This window comes from Medicago sativa, chromosome 6, assembly GCF_051527215.1.
Source record: "Medicago sativa cultivar Bolivia chromosome 6, Bolivia_mono, whole genome shotgun sequence".
In the NCBI taxonomy this organism is placed as follows: Eukaryota; Viridiplantae; Streptophyta; class Magnoliopsida; order Fabales; family Fabaceae; genus Medicago; species Medicago sativa.
This window is the reverse complement of record NC_140754.1, coordinates 532,897-551,362: the sequence shown is the minus strand read 5'-3', so window position 1 is coordinate 551,362 and position 18,466 is coordinate 532,897. Positions and strand designations below refer to the sequence as shown.

General features: G+C 34.0%; 2 protein-coding genes across 2 annotated transcripts; both read right to left on the bottom strand.

Moving 5' to 3' along the window:
* Positions 1 to 1,721: 1,721 nt before the first annotated feature.
* GC6 (golgin Putative 6) lies at positions 1,722 to 10,174 on the bottom strand. Its single transcript, XM_085717985.1, has 19 exons — positions 9,960 to 10,174; positions 9,128 to 9,177; positions 8,885 to 9,012; positions 8,744 to 8,796; positions 8,191 to 8,337; positions 7,984 to 8,057; positions 7,794 to 7,863; positions 7,174 to 7,227; positions 6,967 to 7,062; positions 6,831 to 6,881; positions 6,674 to 6,760; positions 6,475 to 6,588; positions 6,306 to 6,377; positions 5,575 to 5,760; positions 5,286 to 5,389; positions 5,065 to 5,113; positions 4,910 to 4,975; positions 3,006 to 3,773; positions 1,722 to 2,568 (listed from the first exon to the last, which is right to left on the bottom strand). The coding sequence occupies exons 1-19, from the start codon at positions 9,987 to 9,989 to the stop codon at positions 2,020 to 2,022; spliced, it is 2,748 nt and encodes a 915-aa protein (XP_085574111.1). The 5' UTR covers positions 9,990 to 10,174; the 3' UTR covers positions 1,722 to 2,019.
* Positions 10,175 to 12,236: 2,062 nt separating this feature from the next.
* On the bottom strand, positions 12,237 to 17,598 carry LOC146911830 (RNA-binding CRS1 / YhbY (CRM) domain protein). Its single transcript, XM_085717984.1, has 4 exons — positions 17,328 to 17,598; positions 16,815 to 17,097; positions 14,428 to 14,829; positions 12,237 to 13,911 (listed from the first exon to the last, which is right to left on the bottom strand). The coding sequence occupies exons 1-4, from the start codon at positions 17,408 to 17,410 to the stop codon at positions 12,784 to 12,786; spliced, it is 1,896 nt and encodes a 631-aa protein (XP_085574110.1). The 5' UTR covers positions 17,411 to 17,598; the 3' UTR covers positions 12,237 to 12,783.
* Positions 17,599 to 18,466: the final 868 nt, after the last annotated feature.

The following is an 18,466-nucleotide window of genomic DNA, read 5'->3' as shown; positions in this document are numbered from 1 at the left end:
AATATAGGAAACGTTTAACTGGTTGTAATCTCCCCTTATTTGGTTGGCTAAGTCCCTTCCGTTAGGTTTAGGGTTTAGGATTTAGGGTTTAACCCTTTCTGTTAGTAGAACACCAACCGAAAAGGAAATGCTCTAGGCACTTTCTTTTGTGTTGATGCCTCTTTATCGTTATTAGTATCTTTCTTGGACAATATTTAATAACAAACGTGTGTGATAACACGAGTACTTTCCTAGTTAAAGTTAAGGAAATCCTCTCGACTCAGTTTGTCCCTTCTTTCTATAAGCTTAGTGTGTCCTCTAAAGCTTATTTCTATTACTTTTTTGTGGTCTTGATGCACTCTTGAGAAATATTGTAAACTCTTGGTAATGTTTTCTTCTTTTTCTTTTTTTTCAGCCATTATGTGATGCTTTATATACAACTGCAAGTATCGTATTCATTGTGTTTCCTATATTGGCTTCAAGTTCAATGCTTTCTACTTTGGCTAAAGACAAATTCTACCATGAGGCTGCGTACTATGAGTTTATGAGTGCGTGCGAAAGAAGTGGGATACAATTATCCCATCGGCAGTTCAAACAATTTAAATCCATGTATAAACTATTTCATCCACTCTAAACTTTAGAAAGCAACCTTCTTCTTATGTGTCAATGTTTTTTATTTTTCTAATAATAATACTAGTAAGATAACCGTGCCTCCGCATTGGTACTCGTCGGTGTTGACGATTTATTTCAGTTTGACATTTTTTTTATATGTGACACTACTAATTCACGTCTTCTAGTTTTTATATCAATCAGTCATAAATCTTTGGTTTCATGTTTTTTTATATTTATTAATCACAAACCTTGGTTCCTTGTTTTATTTATTTATTTATTTGTAACAAATCTTAGTCTTATGTGTTTTTTTACTTATCTATCAATCACAAATCTTGATTAAATGTCTTCATTATATTTATTATTCAAAAAATCTTGATCCCACGTTTTTTTAATATTTATCATTCACAAATCTTGGTCTCGTGTTTATTTATAAAGAATATATCATGGATAACATGTCCTCTGTGGAATACTTATTTTTAACTTTTAAGTAGTGACAACTTATCACGTGTATCCTTAAAAAAAAAAAAAAAATCTTATTCCGTGTAAAATTATTATTTTAAAAATTGTATCAACGACAACTTTTACCCTGTATAATTATTATTTTTAACAGTGACAACTTGTCCCGTTTATAAATTATAACCATTGTTTTAAAAATTGTATCAATGACTTGTTTGATGTATAATGATTTTTAAAATTTTAGCAGTGACAGCTTGTCTCGTGAAGAATAATTATTTTAAAATTTGCATCAGCAACGACTTGTCCAGTGTATAATAATAATTATTTATCATCTTTTATCAGTGAATTTCGGAAACTGGTGATGCTGTGTATACACATATTTCATATCCATAAAACATGATAAAGAACATGAAATTGTGCTTTCCTTCTATCCGCACTTTATGTTTGGAGAACCTGCAAATTTTGTAGCCTTGTGCTTTATGTTTGGAGAACCTGCAAATTTTGTGGCCTTGTGAATTGTGATCATGAACATGTTTCTATCTACATTTTTACCTTCTCTAATTGCAGAATAATTTACTTAATTTTTAATGATTACTTGTTGTCAATTGTGATGTAAGTTAAATTTATTGTTGCTTTTAGACTATTTGATGAATGTGGTAAAAAAATAACATAAATTTGCAGACACTTGCAATAGTATATCCTCATGTAAAAACATTCAACAGAATACAAATGATTGCCTTAAATTTCTTTCTCGCAAATTTGATTGGCTAACACGACAAAGGAGAAAGAAAATAAAACGCAATAGACAGTTTTATCACACCTGAATATTGCAAAATAGAACCAGCAAGAACTGTGTCATGAAGAAATCATAATTTAAAATCCAACCATCATCTCCAATAAAAATCCAACCATAATTTGAGTTAGCTGTACAATTTAACATGAAATGTATAAAGTGAGACACAAATAAAAATATTACTCGTCATCCTCGTCTTCGACATCTTCAGCAGCTCCAGCATCATCTCCAATGCCTTCAAGTAGTTGGTCAACATCCTCTCCCAACTCCAACAACCTAGCACTAAGTCTATCCACCTTGCTTTGTTCTTGCCCGAGGCATACAAGCAGATCATTCAGTTCACCTTCACTCTCCTTCAGAGCTTCTTCTCTTGCTTCAGCTTTTATTGCCTCCACATCCGGGAATGTTGAGGGTCCTTCTCCCCTCAGTGCTTTCACCTCATTCTCCAGTTGGAGATTAGATTGCTCAAGGCTATTGTATGCATCGGACAGACTCTGTAGATCAGATTCCATCTTTCCAGCTAAATTCTGATACATAGTTGCCTCGGATTCAATTTTGGCCTTTTCTGCCTTAAGCATCTCCAACCTTTTAGATGCTTCTTGGAGATCTCTACGGAGTGTCTCTATTTGGACTCTGTCCATGCCTCCACTTACTCTTTGCTCAGACTGGAAACTACTACCTGTCTTAGCCAGGTCCTCGGCCAATGTACCATTTCGAATAACAAGATCCTGAGACGATGAAAATAAAAATAAAATAAATAACCACTAAATCAAACACATATCAAGAATAGTCAAACCATATTGATAAATTTGTTAAAGAGCACTGGCTCCTGCAGTTCCACACACTTCTTATTTTTCTATGGACTCTATATCACATTCATGTCAAAAAGAATTACAGATATTCTTGCTGAACAAACCTAAGGTACTATTATTAAACAGAAAACCATCAGAAAAAAACCTACCTGAATTACGTAAATGTCACATTACGTAAATGTCAATGTTAATAAAAAACTACGGAACTAAATACTCTGAATTTCGAAGGTTGATTTTAGAACATCTATTCTCTACGTTGTTAATTATACAGTAAGGTAGACTACATGAAAGAAACAGATTCATGGCTTATCCACGTATATATACTGAGAGGAATGGACAAGTACAAATAATACCTGTATCTCCGAGTGTTGCTTCTCAACGAAAGCTTTCAGCCGCTTTATATATTCACCATCACTTTCGCCTCTCTTCTGCTCTATTTCTTCTGGCACTACTGTTACCTGGGTTTTTGGACGACTATAAACCTCCACAATCTGTTCTCTAATATTTGCCTCCAGTCTTTTCACAAAATTCACGAAGTAAGAATCCAAAATTGTAGTGAGAATTGGATCATCTGTATTTTTCTTTTCTGACAAATCATTCTCATCTACATCTTGAATATCTGCCATGCTAGCTGCTGAAGATCTCGAGAACGATCTATGTGTGAATGATGACCCCACATTAGCGAAAACAAAACTCTTGTGCATCTCATCAAATTTTAAGAAGTACGAACTAAGCCCAATTTTCTGACTTATTATATCAACAATGGCAAATGCATCTTTCCCGCTATCTGTGGATTTGTTATAGATCACACATTCACCCAACACAACTGCTGCAAAACCCCTTATACAAACTGTTTCTGACAGATTTGATACTAGCTCAAGAAGATAAGTAAGGTGTGGTCGAGCATCTAGGAAGCAGTGCACTGCATTGGGGCAATCTGCTAGCCAGGTAACCAGCAATTTCAAAATAATAGCTTGAGCGTATGAATTTCCCGATGGATTAGACTTTCCATCTTTGGATTTCATTGAAGAGGTGAGGGCCAAATATTTCACCATTCGATGCATTAGTGGTTCTGCAGCTCCTAATGATTGCATGGGTGCCTCGATTTCAATTCGCAAAACCTGAAACATTTTTTAAAATTTCTCTGAGCACCTAAATTTCACTTCTTCCTTTCCTTAATCTTACCATTCATACTATCATTATGTATAAATGTATGGGAAAAAATATCTAGAGCAAAATAAACCAATAGGTAAACACTGATGTGGCATGGCTAACCGCAATAGTATGAATAGTTTATGATGTAAACCATACAAAAATAGCAAAAGTAACATTTGGGTTATCCTTCAAGTAAATTCATAAGAACATCAAAGAATATTACATCAAAAAATTATAAAAGTGAGAGTGAGAAAGATGAAAAGCATGATGGTCTGAAGTAACTCATATACATGTAAGTAAAACTTGCACTAACAAAAGGCAGGACTAGATCTCCGGTGAGAGTATTTATTGATGCTAATATTATGCATTATTGAATAGAAAATTAAAAACTTTATACAGAGATTACTCTAAATGTCCTCCCTAGTGTATTACTTCCCCTATAAGTTTATTTAATCTGATTACCTTTAATCAACAATTGTTGTTTAAACATAAGAAGTTTTAGACTTGCAATATTCCAGTAAAAATAAGTGCATTGACAGTAAAAGTAAAACCCAACAAGATACAGTACGCAAAAAGCCCAACTACCGACACAGGAAAAGCATGGGAGACACAATTTACCAAATGGTGTCACAAAATTTCCATTCAACTACTAACAAAGGGAAAATAAAGATAGATATGTTACATAGATCAAAGAGAACATGCTAACAATACACCTATTAGCTTCTTTCACAGAAAAAGAGAACCTAACTAATTTCTCAATCTGAATAAGCTATTGCATGCAAGAGACGTCAGCTTCCTTAAAATTAGAGAGTCGAGACAATTTTCTTTTTTCATTTCATTTGGAGTAAAAGCTTAAATTGGATAAGAAATACTCATACAATAGAATGCCTTTCTATAGTAGAAATCTGTAGTTCATAAAATTATCATGTTAAAATGTAAGATGAATACATTGATTTTTATATGATAAATGTTTTTGTTATAAAACAAATCATCTAAGCATAAAGTTAATCAGAATGTATTCTGTAGTCCTTACATTACATCTACCAAAACTTGTTGTAAAATAAAGCTAAAAATGCAATGAAGCGGGGAATTATTAACATACCCTTTCCTTGCATTGGAGATTGTCCTTTAATATATGAGATAGAACACTAGCAGCTCTGCTACAAGTCTACATATTTAACATAATGTTAGCCAGATAATCCAAACAAATCTGAAATATGAAATACACACACACACACATGAAGAAGTATCACATACCTCAAGATCACCATCATTTTCACCCAACGTAAGACCGTGTAATAGCATGCTGAAAGTGAAACAAATAACGAAGTTAAAGGTGAATGAAGATAGAATACTAACTGAAATGTTATGATTTAGGAAACAAACATGAACAAGAACTTGTATAATAAATTTAAAATAACACATCATCAATATATTATCAATAAGCACACCATTAAAGCACAACCAACAAAACAAACCTTCCAAAAGACATATGAACATCCTCCTCATGGAATGAATGATTTATGGAATATGGTTGTGGAATTAGCGTAGACGCTAGCATTGCTTGGCCATCAGCATTTTTCTGATTTAGATAACGTTAATCAAGAAAGGAATAAGTTAAAAAAGAAGCATAAATGAAAAATAGGCAGTCAAAAGCATTAATGTGCACTAACCAAATTTATCAGCTCTTAAATTATGTAATATGTATGATGACAATGAATGCTTTAAAAAAAAAAAAATCAAGATAAAGAAGTATGCATAACCAACCTCACAAAAGTTTTTGAAAACATCATCAGCGGCAATGAACTCTTGCATGCTAGAAGACCTCAAAATTATTCTAAGTATAGAATTCAGGGCAGGTTCGGCCTGCGGCTCCTCTCCAAGAACTTTGCTAGCAAGAAGATCGAGATTCTTTGAATCTCCAGCAATTAAATCCCCAATACATCTCAATGCCTAATGAGAGAAAGTTCATCAACATAAAATTGAGCACCCCTTCATACTTCATAATAATTGATAATTTTCATGCAAACTAAGCCTTTCAGAAAGAAAAAAAGAAAAACAAAATTGGATTGATGCCATAGAACAGAAACTGGGAAAGGCACTACAACTATAACTAAAAAACAAAATGCTCTTTTGAAATGCATATGAAACCAAAGAAAATTGGATTCAATGACTATTTTATAACCCAAGTAGACTCCAAGTTCCACCGATTTATCAAGAAGAATACTTGTTATTGACAAACTTATACACAAATATTTAGAACAAAAGCTACTATCACTCATGCATGGACATCACTTTGTCATTACTTAAAAGGTTAAAACATCAAACAGAACAAAGATATACAACCATGTCTAGATGTCATTTGTAATAGAATGAAAGATGCGAATACTAAACTAAATTTATAGTGAAAATATAAGATCAAATAATTCGTTAAACATTACACAATATTATATATTAAGCCGACGTGTCTATACATTGTGAGAGGAGTGTTATCTTACCGCACAGCGAACTGCAACAGGTACCCATTGGCTTTCAACACCTAATATCAACATACTGTCCAGTACCTTTTTCTACATTCAATTCCACAAAACAGAAGTATAAGTTTGCCAGAAGCAGATTCCTCATCTATGCAATCATCATCATAATAAGTCTAAGATTTTTACGAACCTGAACCAGAGCTGTCTTATTTTTCTGTTTATTAGCATCTTTCCCAGGATCAGCCTCAGAACCTCCCTTTAGTAGCAATTTAATGGTTTCTAATGCACTGAGTAGATTGATTGTCTACTGGCATGGTGTTTATAACAAGAGTTAGCTATAAGGGTTCACTAATAGCACAAAGTAAGTAAAAAAATTGAAAGAATCCAACCTTTTGTTGAGTAAAAGAATAAGAACTTCCTCTCAGCTTCAAAATCAATATCAATGAATCAAATCCTATGGTCTCTCTGAGTAGTACCTGAACCACGTATAGTTGAAATCAGTATTAATCAGGTATAAACTTAACAAACACGACAGAGTCAACAAACCTGATTGGATACATTGCTACGAATCAAATTGTTCAGCAATTCAAGGCAGTCCTGAAAAGTGACCAAAGAATTATTTAGACCAAAAGCTATATAAAGCAAATTGAATAAGCACTGTAATAGAGTAGCCATGCCTCACCTGCACAACTACACCACCATCTGAATTTCCCTCCTCCCTTATGATACTGAATATCTTCTCATATGCACCTTCAAAGACGACGATCTTTTGGATCTCCTGTAACCATTAAATTTATTTAGATAAGAAAATTTGACCGCATAATGAAAAAAGTTTAAGAAAAATAAGGTGAAGTGGGGGAAAACATTTCTGTTAGAGCAAAAAGGTTACCTCAGCTTCACGGGTCAGGTGAGTAAGAAGCAGTAAGGCCTCATTTCTTATCACCTGGAAGGTAAACAGTGATCATTTTTTCATAATCAATAACAGCTAACAATCAACAAGTAATTATGACTGGAAATCTCTGTTGTCAAAGCGGAAATGCAGCGCGGCGCGGCCACCCCAAAAATTGGTGCGGTGCGGGAGCGGGGTGTGTAGCGGGTGCTATTTTGTGGTGTGGACACTAATATATTTAATACTAAAATACCACATTTTTCAAAAAGAAATACTAAAATACCTTAAACATTACTTAAAATTCATGAAGTATTCATAATTTATGAAGTTAACGTTTCAAAAATTATAAAACTACCCTTAAAACGGTTAAAAGTAATGGGCAAAACCGTCTTTCTGCATGGTGTGTGTGTAGCGGCTGCTTTGGCAGCATTGAATTCCCCCCGCACTCCTGAATAGCGGGCCGCTTTTTTCCATCGCGGCTAGGAGCGGTGGGCTGATTTTTTCCGCTCCGCTATAGCGGGCGGCGCAGCCGCTATTGACAACAGAGCTGGAAATGATTTAACAACTGTATAGTTTGAATTTTTTTGTTGAGATTATTACAAAGTTTTCAAGTCTCGAACCTCACGATCCATAAGCATGTCCATTAGCCGAGTTATACCGCGGGGGATAGTCAATATAGTTTCCTGTAACCTGAAGAAGAAGTCAGTGAGGGTCCTTTCCAACCAAGATGACATAACAATTTTAGGAAACTAGTAAACTAATACCTCTGTCGAGAATTTAGGAATACCTAGGAAACTAGTAAACTAATACCTCTGTCGAGAATTACTGAGAAGGGCAGTCAATATTTGCAGAGTATAATATCGAACATAAAAATCATCCTCTTCCTGTCAAAATATACAAAGGAAAAGTCATAAACTAAGAAACTTCATGACTTATATGCACAAGCCTAAAAGTACAGGACACTTTCAGCGATATAAATGAGAATACATCCCATGATTTTGGTAATGGAATTCTTACCAACAAACTTAGAAGAAGAGGGATACTTTCTTCTTCTCTAGAAAGTAAATCAGTATTCATCAAATCTGGTTGAACTTCATTACTTGGTCCTTTTGGATGATTAATAGGAGTCAATGCACTAACAAGAGTTTCCAAGGCACCACGAACCTGCAAGGATATAATTTCCAATTAACTTGCCAGTAGGACTTGTTATATAATGGCAGCAAGATATTAATAATGAATTGTTTTAAATCAATAGCTGCAAACAAAAATTTGCTATTTACTCATGATAGATATATGTAAAATTCGACCACAATACCAATTCCAAATTGGTAAATAAAAAAGCCATATATTAAAGGCTGTATCAAAGTCTGTAAGCACGCTGACCTGAGTTATGAATCTAATAATCAACTTGTTAAAAAACAAGTTCACATATTTAAATTTAAATCTTCTTTTTCCCTTTTTCATCTATTGTCGTATTAAAAATTAACTTATCGAAGTGGATCCTTGAAAACACAGAAACAGCAAAAAAACAAAAATAGACGGTAAACATAACAGGGAAGAATGTTGTCACCATTTCAACATCATTACGTTCTTCCTTTAAGACGCCCAACATTATAGGAAAACCTACAAAGATGCATCAAACATAATTCATAAGACAAACAAAAGAAACAAAAGAAACTAAAACAATTTGTTTGAGAGAAAAGGGATATACCCATTGCCCCAAATGCTAACTGGAAAGCTTTATTTTCTGAAACAACAGCTTGAAGCTCAGTAATAGCATTTCTTCTGTCATCTGGTAGTTTACCATTGTTTATCCGATCAAGCAAACGCTCAACATACCTATTGATACATAACATTAACAAGAAATATATCACTAAGTATACTTACATAAAGAATCAAAAACGGAACCAAAAGTTTGACAAAAATTGACAACAAAATTGAAACTTTAACTTACCTATCTTCATTTGAAGAATTCTCGTTGCCAAAAACAAGTCCAACAACACCCTGTGAAAAATTAATAGATTAAGAACCCATTTGTTACGGTGTATAAAAAATTGATTTTGATACTCAATAACTTAGAGATCAATTTTTAGAATTTTTTTAGAAAAGCGGAAGTTGTGTTTGTTTACTAGCAAGAAAATCACTTTTTTAAAAAACTCAGTTATCAAAATTATTTTCTGGAGAAGCCAGTTTTTAGATTTTTTTTTTCACATTGTAAGTTTTTTGAAAATTTGTAACAAACAAGTCTTTTCTCACCAAGTGAAAGTCGGCTAAATGGATCAAATTACGCCGGAATGTTCAATTGTAAACCATATTTCGATCAAAGCATTACTCTCCTCACTACAGAATCTACAATTTTTCTATCTACATGCAGAAACCACCTAAGCTTATTTTCCACATCTTTTTCTAAAAGTGATTTTTTTGTTCAAAAAAATACATTTTTCCACAAAAAAACACTATAACAAAGAGGCTCTAATCTATAAACTATAAACAATGTACTGAGAAAGATTAACATCTTAAACTATAAAACATACAAAATTAATAGACTAATCTAGTGATGATCATTGATCACTGTCAAATGAATACAAATACAATGAGAAAGATTAACATGTTAAACTATACAAACTTAACAGATTAATTAATTTCAAAAAATGATTAATTACCCTAATCTAGTCATGATCACTGTGAAATTGATACAATATAATGCACTGAATCAAATTAAAATCTTACACTATAAAATTCAGAAAATTAATTATTGAAGAGAGTAATTAGGATAGAAGTATTACCTTGTAACCAGACATTAAATCCATTTTCATAGCTCACGGATTCCTTGAAGAAGAAAACAAAATCGAAGCAAATCTGAATTGAATTGATGAAAATCGAAATTGGGAATTTTGAAGAACCCTAATTTGTGTTAAGACAAAAATTCGTGTTTTAAGGTTCGAATCAGAAGAAGGAGGTTTCTGGATTGTTGTTGTTCATGATTGAAGAAGATTTGTATGAGAGAGACACGTTACTCTAGTTTGTTTGACAAATGTTTGTGTTTGATATTAGATTGGGCTTTTTGTGTCAAATAAATAAGCCCATGGGCTTCAAAAGTATATCTAACATTTGATTCGACGACTTAATTGAGGATATTTTACCCCATACCCCAACACTTATACCTCCACCCCTACTAATAATCAAAAATACCAATTTTAACCTTTTTCAAAATCTCACCCATTCACCCCATAATACATGACTAAAGCTTTCTGCAAATTGACACCTAACCCAAACAATTTTTCTTTATCACCGCCGGTAGAGATATTGATGACAGAAAAAATCACAATTTTTTAAGATGAAACAACAATCAATACTTTAGTGCTCAAAAAGTAAGAATAGAAATTTGTAATAGAAAAAAATAGAATAAAAACAAAATGTAATCTTAAGGAAGATAAGAGATTAGGATTTTAACCAATAAGAACTCAATTCAATTAATTGTTCTTCTATCGGCAACAATTCAAGGATTGTGATAATTTACATGGCCAATTGTTAATTTTTTTGGGAGAAAAAAAAAATTAGGGTTTGTTTTTTTTAATATGAATGGAGATCTTGGTGGTGATTATGATACTCATGTGTTCTAATTCCAACCAATACATTTGTGATGCTTTTGTTCTTTGAATGGAGGAAATGCTTTTCAATTGAGGAGAAAAGATAGTACGAAAATGAGAAAGAGAAAAATATGTGATTTTGAAAAAGGTTAAAATTGGTATTTTTAATGGTTTGTAGGGGTAGAAGTATATATGTTGGGGTATAGGGTATAATTTCCCTTAATTGAAGTCAGAGCAAAACTCTGTACAAAGACTGACTTGGTAAATTGTTTAGAGAAGCACGTTCTTAAGTCTCAAACCTACATCGACAGGTCAACTCTTGGGGTTAGTAATCTTAACCATATCGAGTATCTAGAAGTTCTAAATTTCTTAATCACTATTCGTCGAAGTCACACTTTTATTTTGATCCGTTATGATTTTTTTAAGAAAAAATTGGGACAAGGAGAATTTTATTAAGAGGAATGATATTTTGACAACCAATTTTCAACAACTTTTGTGACAACTCTCTTTCATACTCTCATTATACCTTTATTCTCTCTTCCTTTTTCTCTCTCTATTGTTATTGTCCAATAAGAATGGAGGAAAAAGGTTGTCCCTAAAAAGTTGTTGAAAATTGGATGTCAAAATATCATTCCTCTTTTATTAATAACAATAATAAAATTATTGTTTATATTACAGTTGTCTTATATGGATTCGAACTATGTCCTTAAATATTACAAAATGAATTTTTAGCCATTGAATTGACACCTTTTAAACAAGTTAAGGTGTTAAACATTGAAACAATCAATTGTTCCATAAAAATAGTTAAATAACTTGGTATATTTTTTATATGTATTGAGAAAATTAACTAATTAATAATTATTTATTTAAACAAATTAAAATAAAATCAAGTGCAAATTTTTAAGAGTACTTTCAAGAGTTCACTGTTGGAGTAAATGAATTGATTGCTTGAGAATGATGCGGCAGAGATGGTCTAAGCTCTCTAAAATGAACTTGAATTTTATTCAAGATGAGACAAACTTTTTGCAACACGTTTCTTACAAAATCACATATAATTCCATAACATTGGAATTCAATTATCACAAAATTGGAACTTTAAAATTTAAAGTTCGTACTTTTTTTTAAAAGATATATTTGAAACTTAGGGTACAAAAAATAGAATTTAGTTTCGTTGTTGTTCAATGATCACGTATGTGGAAAGTACAAACAGTACTTGAACGAGTTAGCTTGTTAGGGACTTAAAGTACAGAAATTAAAAAATGTGACATACCCTTCAAACAAGAAATATGTCTATGAAAAATAGTGAAAGGGTAATTCTTGTGTGTTCATGGTGAGATATTAATCAGACGCATCATTACTCAAAAGCTACAAATAGTGGCTTCAGAAAAGCCACGGCAAAAAGGCGTTGGGACGCGAAAAACTAAAATCAAAAGTGTATCCAAATATGCTACGTATCTCCGATGAATCTGAAAATTTTCTTCCCTGTAAAAAACAATTTTCTTTAGCAGAAACTCATAGCACAATGTCTGTTATTCCACTTCTAATAAATATATCAAGTACATCATGACTAGTAGGACAATAGAACCTTGAGGAGTTGAGGAGGTAACATTATTGTGAGAAGGAATAACAGTAAGAGGAAGCTACATTAAGCTTCATCCCGTAGGACAATAGAACCTTGAGGAGTTGAGGAGGTAACATTATTGTGAGAAGGAATAACAGTAAGAGGAAGCTACATTAAGCTTCATCCCTTGATGATTTTGTTTCAACCAATCAACAATTTCTTCAGGCAGAACTTTTCCCACCCACCTAAATAACTTCGGTGTACACATATGAAAAAATCGCAAATTTTATGACGCCCTAAAGTACACATCTGAACAAATTATGTTGTCTGAAAGTACACTTCCAGAGTCGTGTGTGGTTTCTGAAAAACGAGAGGTGGGTAAAGTCGCTCTCCATCCGTTCTGATTGTCAAACAAAGTCTTAAAAACTACAATGAATTCTGGTATAGCATTTACTTGGCCTAGTCACTGTCCCAAGCTTCATCAGCTTCCTTTGGTGATCTCTTCTTATGGATATCACTTTTGACCACCTTAGTATTTTGACTTGTAGGGTAGTCCTTATCACCACCTCTTGAGTCCTCCTCACCTTCTGATTGGGACATCCAGTCTTCCAAACCGCTAAAGGCATCCATGGACACGGATTTAGTGCGGATAATTCCTGCTTCCCTGCCTCTCAAACTCTTTGGTGCATTAAAACTATTACGATATTGAGCGGAATCATCAATCTGACCCTCATCATCGCTGCTGCTGCTCTTATAGTTACTGCTATTGACTCCTCTCAAATGTACCGAGTCATTGTCCTCCAAATCCGACTCCCACATTGCATTTTCAACTTCGCTAAGTATATCTTCTGATTCAAAATCTTGTACACCCATATTCGTCCTAAATTTAGCTTCACCGTGTCTGCTCTGACCACCATTAACTTGACCATTGCCAATACTTGTATTATTTATCCTCTCCCTTCTCCCCCTACTTTCCTTGAACCTACCTCTAGCTTCATCAGAGCCATCAAAATTGCTGTCAACATCACTGTCATCGGCAATATTACCATGATGCCACTCACCATCGTCGTCGTCGTCGTTAGAATAAGCATTCTCTTCATCGTCGCTATCGGCAGTCCGATGCTTGGGATGTATATTCTGCCGAACTCTTGAGCCTCTAACCTCACCATCATAGTCATCATTTCTAGAATCGTTCAATCTTCTGAATCTTCCACCATACTCTTCTCTGTTCCAATATCTAAGTCTTCCAAACTCTTCCTTTTCTTTGGCCTCTTCAGCTTCATATTCTTTATCGGCGGCATCCTCTATATCAGCGATGAACCGATCTAGCTCTTCCTGTTCAGCAGGATCTGATTCCTCCAAACCATCATTAGGTTCTATTACTGACGGCTTGTCTCCACGGTTAACATAAGGACTTCCATCTTTCTTGTCAATTGCATTGAAGAAAGTGGAAGCCACTCTTTGGATGCTGGCCATTGCAGTTGGATCCTCAGGATTTACTCCCATCCGCCGCAGGTCCTGTTCTATTTTCTTTATGTTTAACTTTTGAGATTCAAGAGCTTGCTCAAATCTGGCCTTGAATAGGGCCTGTATATAATAACGGTAACAAATATGTTATTTCGTAGTATTTAAGATCTTTGTTTAATAGATACCATAACTAGGACCAAATTCTTTTGTCCTTGAAACATTAAAGTCAATCATGCAAGCATAATAATTTAAACCAAGAGCAAACAGTAATTTTAGTCCCTAAATGTGTGAGGTAGTGTCACCGAAACTTCTGAATGTTCACAATTACAAAAAAAACACCACTGAGTGTGTATTATATTAGTAATTTGAAGGACCAAACTGACTAATGCAAGACACACATTCAAGGACCAAACTGACTAACGAAAGAACATTTGATGGACAAAACTGACTAACGGAAGCCACATTTGAAAATGCTTTTGTGATTATGGTCAATTCAAGGACTACAGGTCTACAACTGATAGTGTCTGACACATTCAATAACCAAAACTACTGTTTACTTTCAAAACTAAAGCTAACTGATAATGAACAATATTGGAACCTAAATATGACAGTTCATGATTCTAAAGTTAATCTTACCTTCCTCTTTGTAAGGGTATTAATAGGTATCAAATTTTTGGGTTGGCGGTAATTTCTACCACGGAACATGATGATTGTTTTCACATTATGAACGTTTAACACGATCCCACCACTCAGTCTTGCAAGCATTGAAGCCATTTCTTTAATTCTTTCCTTGGGGAAGTTGTCACAACAAACTTGCACAGTCTCATGAAACTTCCAATGGAGATGCATATTTTGCACAACTCCTCCAAATACTCCACGAACACCAACTGGAACATAATTCTTGTTCTTGAATCCAATTTTTTTATACGCCTGAAGCTGTTCGGGTGTAAAGAGCTCTGGATCATGCCGTGGTGGAGGCAGCTCCGGTAGCTCATATTTCTTAAGCTTTTGTAGTAGCAATGCAATTTTCTTCTTTGCCTGCAAACAGTTGAAGGGTAGGAAAATAAGATTTAACCAAGAGATCATATAACGAGCACCACAACAAAATTAAACATAGACAATATCATACAGTTCAAATCAAATATATGCAATGTTATAAATTATAACAGCTTGAAAATTTTCAAGTCACGGTTATCATGTGCGCGCTACAATTTAAAGAATCGAAGCCAATGAAGTAGTTAAATTCTTGGCAACAGTGAAGTAGCGAAAACGAAACAATTACTTAAAACTGATAAGGAATATACAATTTCTACAATGAATAAACAACAAGAATCTTAACCAGTACACATGCACGCATTCTTTCAAACACAACAATATTTCTCAATGTAAACCTCAATTTTGTTAAAATCGCCAGAATTGTCATACAAGTTTGTTATAAGTTGTGGCCATGGAAACACTTGAACTTGCCCCATTTCGCACAGGCATCAAAGTTCTTTTTCAAATATAAGCCAATTCTGCTTACTACTTTCACATAGAAATAGCATACACACAATTTCTTTAAAAAAAAAATAAAAAAAAACAGTAGTATTGTTTAAGGCATTTGAACTTAGAGTGACTGATCGACGAGGACTCCTATCTATACAACATTTACAATCCAAAATCAGCTTGAATAAACTTCTCAATGAGCATCTTTGTAAAAAGAAATATTAAAAGATTCTTACAATAAACCAATACTTTACAACATAAGTTGAAATTAGTTTCTACATCTCAATTTTTTTCAAAATCACTCTTAGTTAACCATGAGCCTTTAAACCATAAAACAATTTTAATTGAGAAGCACGGTGGGGCCGGCCCTGTGCCTGTGTAGGCTGAGCTACAGCACAGGGCCTCAGATATTTGGGGCCCAAACTTTCATGACTTTGGCCCAGATCAGAATTCAGAAGAAACACTCCCTTCCCCCACCACACACATCTCATCCCACCGACTACACACAAATAAAGGATAAAGAATCGAACTTCGTGATCGAGGATTCCACAGCGTTTAATTTTGTCTGAACAGAAATTACCTTCCTGGATTTATTTTGCCGCAATTTTGGGAGTTCTCTTTGTTCTAAATGCGGCATGGGTTACTGACTCGACTGGCTTTGGTAAAGCTTTCGTCAATGCGGTTTCAGGGCTTTCAGATTCTCACGATAGAATAGAAGCTCAAGCTTCCTGTATAAAGGTTTGGTATAATCACTTTTACTCATTCTACTACAATTTTTATTTTTGGTCTTTGTATCTTTTCTCTCTTTTATGGGCTCTACTATATTTTTGATTTAATTAGTTGGAGTTTAGTAGTTAATATTAAAAGTTATTAGCTTGTTAGTCTATACAATCACTTTAACTCGTTCTTACAAACCCCCGTGATGGCAAGATAAACAAAAAATCTACAAAAGGCTAGCGAAAACATGGAAACATAGATATGTATAGCTCTATTCAAGAAAATATCAAACAGTTCCATTCAACACCTGTTAAACCCAGCTTCTATACTCATAATGTAAGATTTCAGAACAATTTCCCCTTCTTGACAGAATCTCAATCCTAACAGTTCCATGTCTATTTTGAATCACTCTTTGATATCCATCAAATTATCCCCTTATGATCAATCATGCATCAAATTATCATTTTCATTACTTTGGTTTGATGTATGAGTTTTTTATGAAAGAATTTTTTCATTACCAATTAAACTTTCTAATGTCTAAATTAATTGTATTTAACGTGATATACTTAAAATTTGGAATTTTCTTTTTATTAGCAGCCCAATTGTTAAGATTAGAACAGGGGCCTAAAGTGTTTAAGAAGGCTTTGTTGAGAAGCTTCAATAAGTTAAAAAATAATTCAAAATAGAACCTTAAACCATAAATTCGAATACATAAATCAGAAGCGTTACAACATCTCAAAGCAATATATGGAATGCAAAAACATGAATTACAAAAAGTGTAGTCGACAAACAGTTATTAGACGGGCTGCTAGATAACTTACTCTTTTGAGATTGTAAACAAGCCGCTCCTCGTCAGTCATAAGTTTCTTCGTAATTTTTTTAGCTTTTCGAATTTCCCTTAATGTTTTACCAGACTCTTTCTGCATTCTTCTTTCCACCTTGCTTCGCATACTCTTTCCTCTCATCGTTGACATTCCCCGACACAAGGATCCATTCAAAAGATTCAACGGTTTAACATAACAATAAAAGCTATCGTTATGGTACTCTTCAACTTTATCATCAGTTTTACTTTGCTCTATTCCTTGTCCTAAAGGCACAACATTTCTGAACCAAAAAGACAAAAACATCGAATCAAATCAAATCAACATTACCTATTCCTATGAAATACCAATTAACAAATGTAAGCCAATCTTAGTAAAAAAAAAAAAAAAACAACCTTAGACTAGAATCTTGGTGAATGATGTAAAAATATAAACTTTAAGGAAAAAGCGTAAAAGGGGTTTAAGGGTTTATGAATTTGAATACAAAATTGAAGTAAACGGAAAAGGGTTTACCTGAAGAGATTGGATTGAAGTTGAAAGAGAGATGAAATGGGTTTGAGGGAGTAATGTTTATGAAGATTTCGAACACTGAACATTGTTTCTTTTGCTTCAACAGTCACACAAACTCATTCTTCAAACTGAAAAGGGAGGACAATGGCGGCAGTGAGGATAAGGATGGCGCGGCGGAGGGAGTTGATTACGGAGGAGAGTGGCGGAGCAAAGTGCGTCGGAAGTAGAAGAGAAGGGTTTCAAGGGGTTTTGTTTTGTTTGTAACAAAAATGATGAGTTTGTTTTCTTTAATCTCAACCATTTAAATCTTTGCCACATGTCATACATCCGTAAAGTGTTGATTCGGTCAAATTTTTGGTTTCTCGTGTAATATGTAAGTCTAATCGAAAATAAGTAAAGTCTGTCCAAAAATTGTTACCATCAAAGATCAAACTTGGTTCCGCTGAAAAATTCATTAACTATTTAAGTTTAATCATTTTGTTTTGATTATGTCAATTTAGTCGTTAACATTTTATTTTAGTTTTTGTTAACTCTCCCTTTTTTTTAACATAGGAGGGCCAAAGCCTAAACTCTCGAGTTTTTGTTAGGAGAGAGACTATGGTAGTTCATAATTTGGTCGTGATGTAAGTAAGTACGGTAAAGAATTATTTCACCTATAAATAAAAATCAGTTCTCTTGAACAATTTGTTATTTGGTGAAGCTCATTAAATATTTGTGTATAGAGGATTGTTTTTTTTTTTTTTTGAAATAGCAAATTTTATTAAACAGCCTGATCCCTGCTCAAGACGAACAGAGACCGGTGAAATTGAGAATACAAACAGAAGGCGTCGTATATAGGCGGAACACCCGAAAATAAACACCCTAAAATCACCCATGAGGACCACATCCACCAAAATACACGTCACCACCTAAAACAGACTCCTTCATGAAACCACTACTGTAAAAACGATATCCAATCATCCATCGTCACTACTCACCCCCAAAGAAAAACACCCCTAAAAAATAAACCCCCCGTCCTGAATGCCAAAGCTGAGCCACAACCGAAAAGCTCCTAACTGAAAGACCATTCAGCTTCCACCACCTCTCGACCTCTGATCCACCAAAAGAAACCATAAAAAGCCCAAAACCAAAAACTTGAGCCA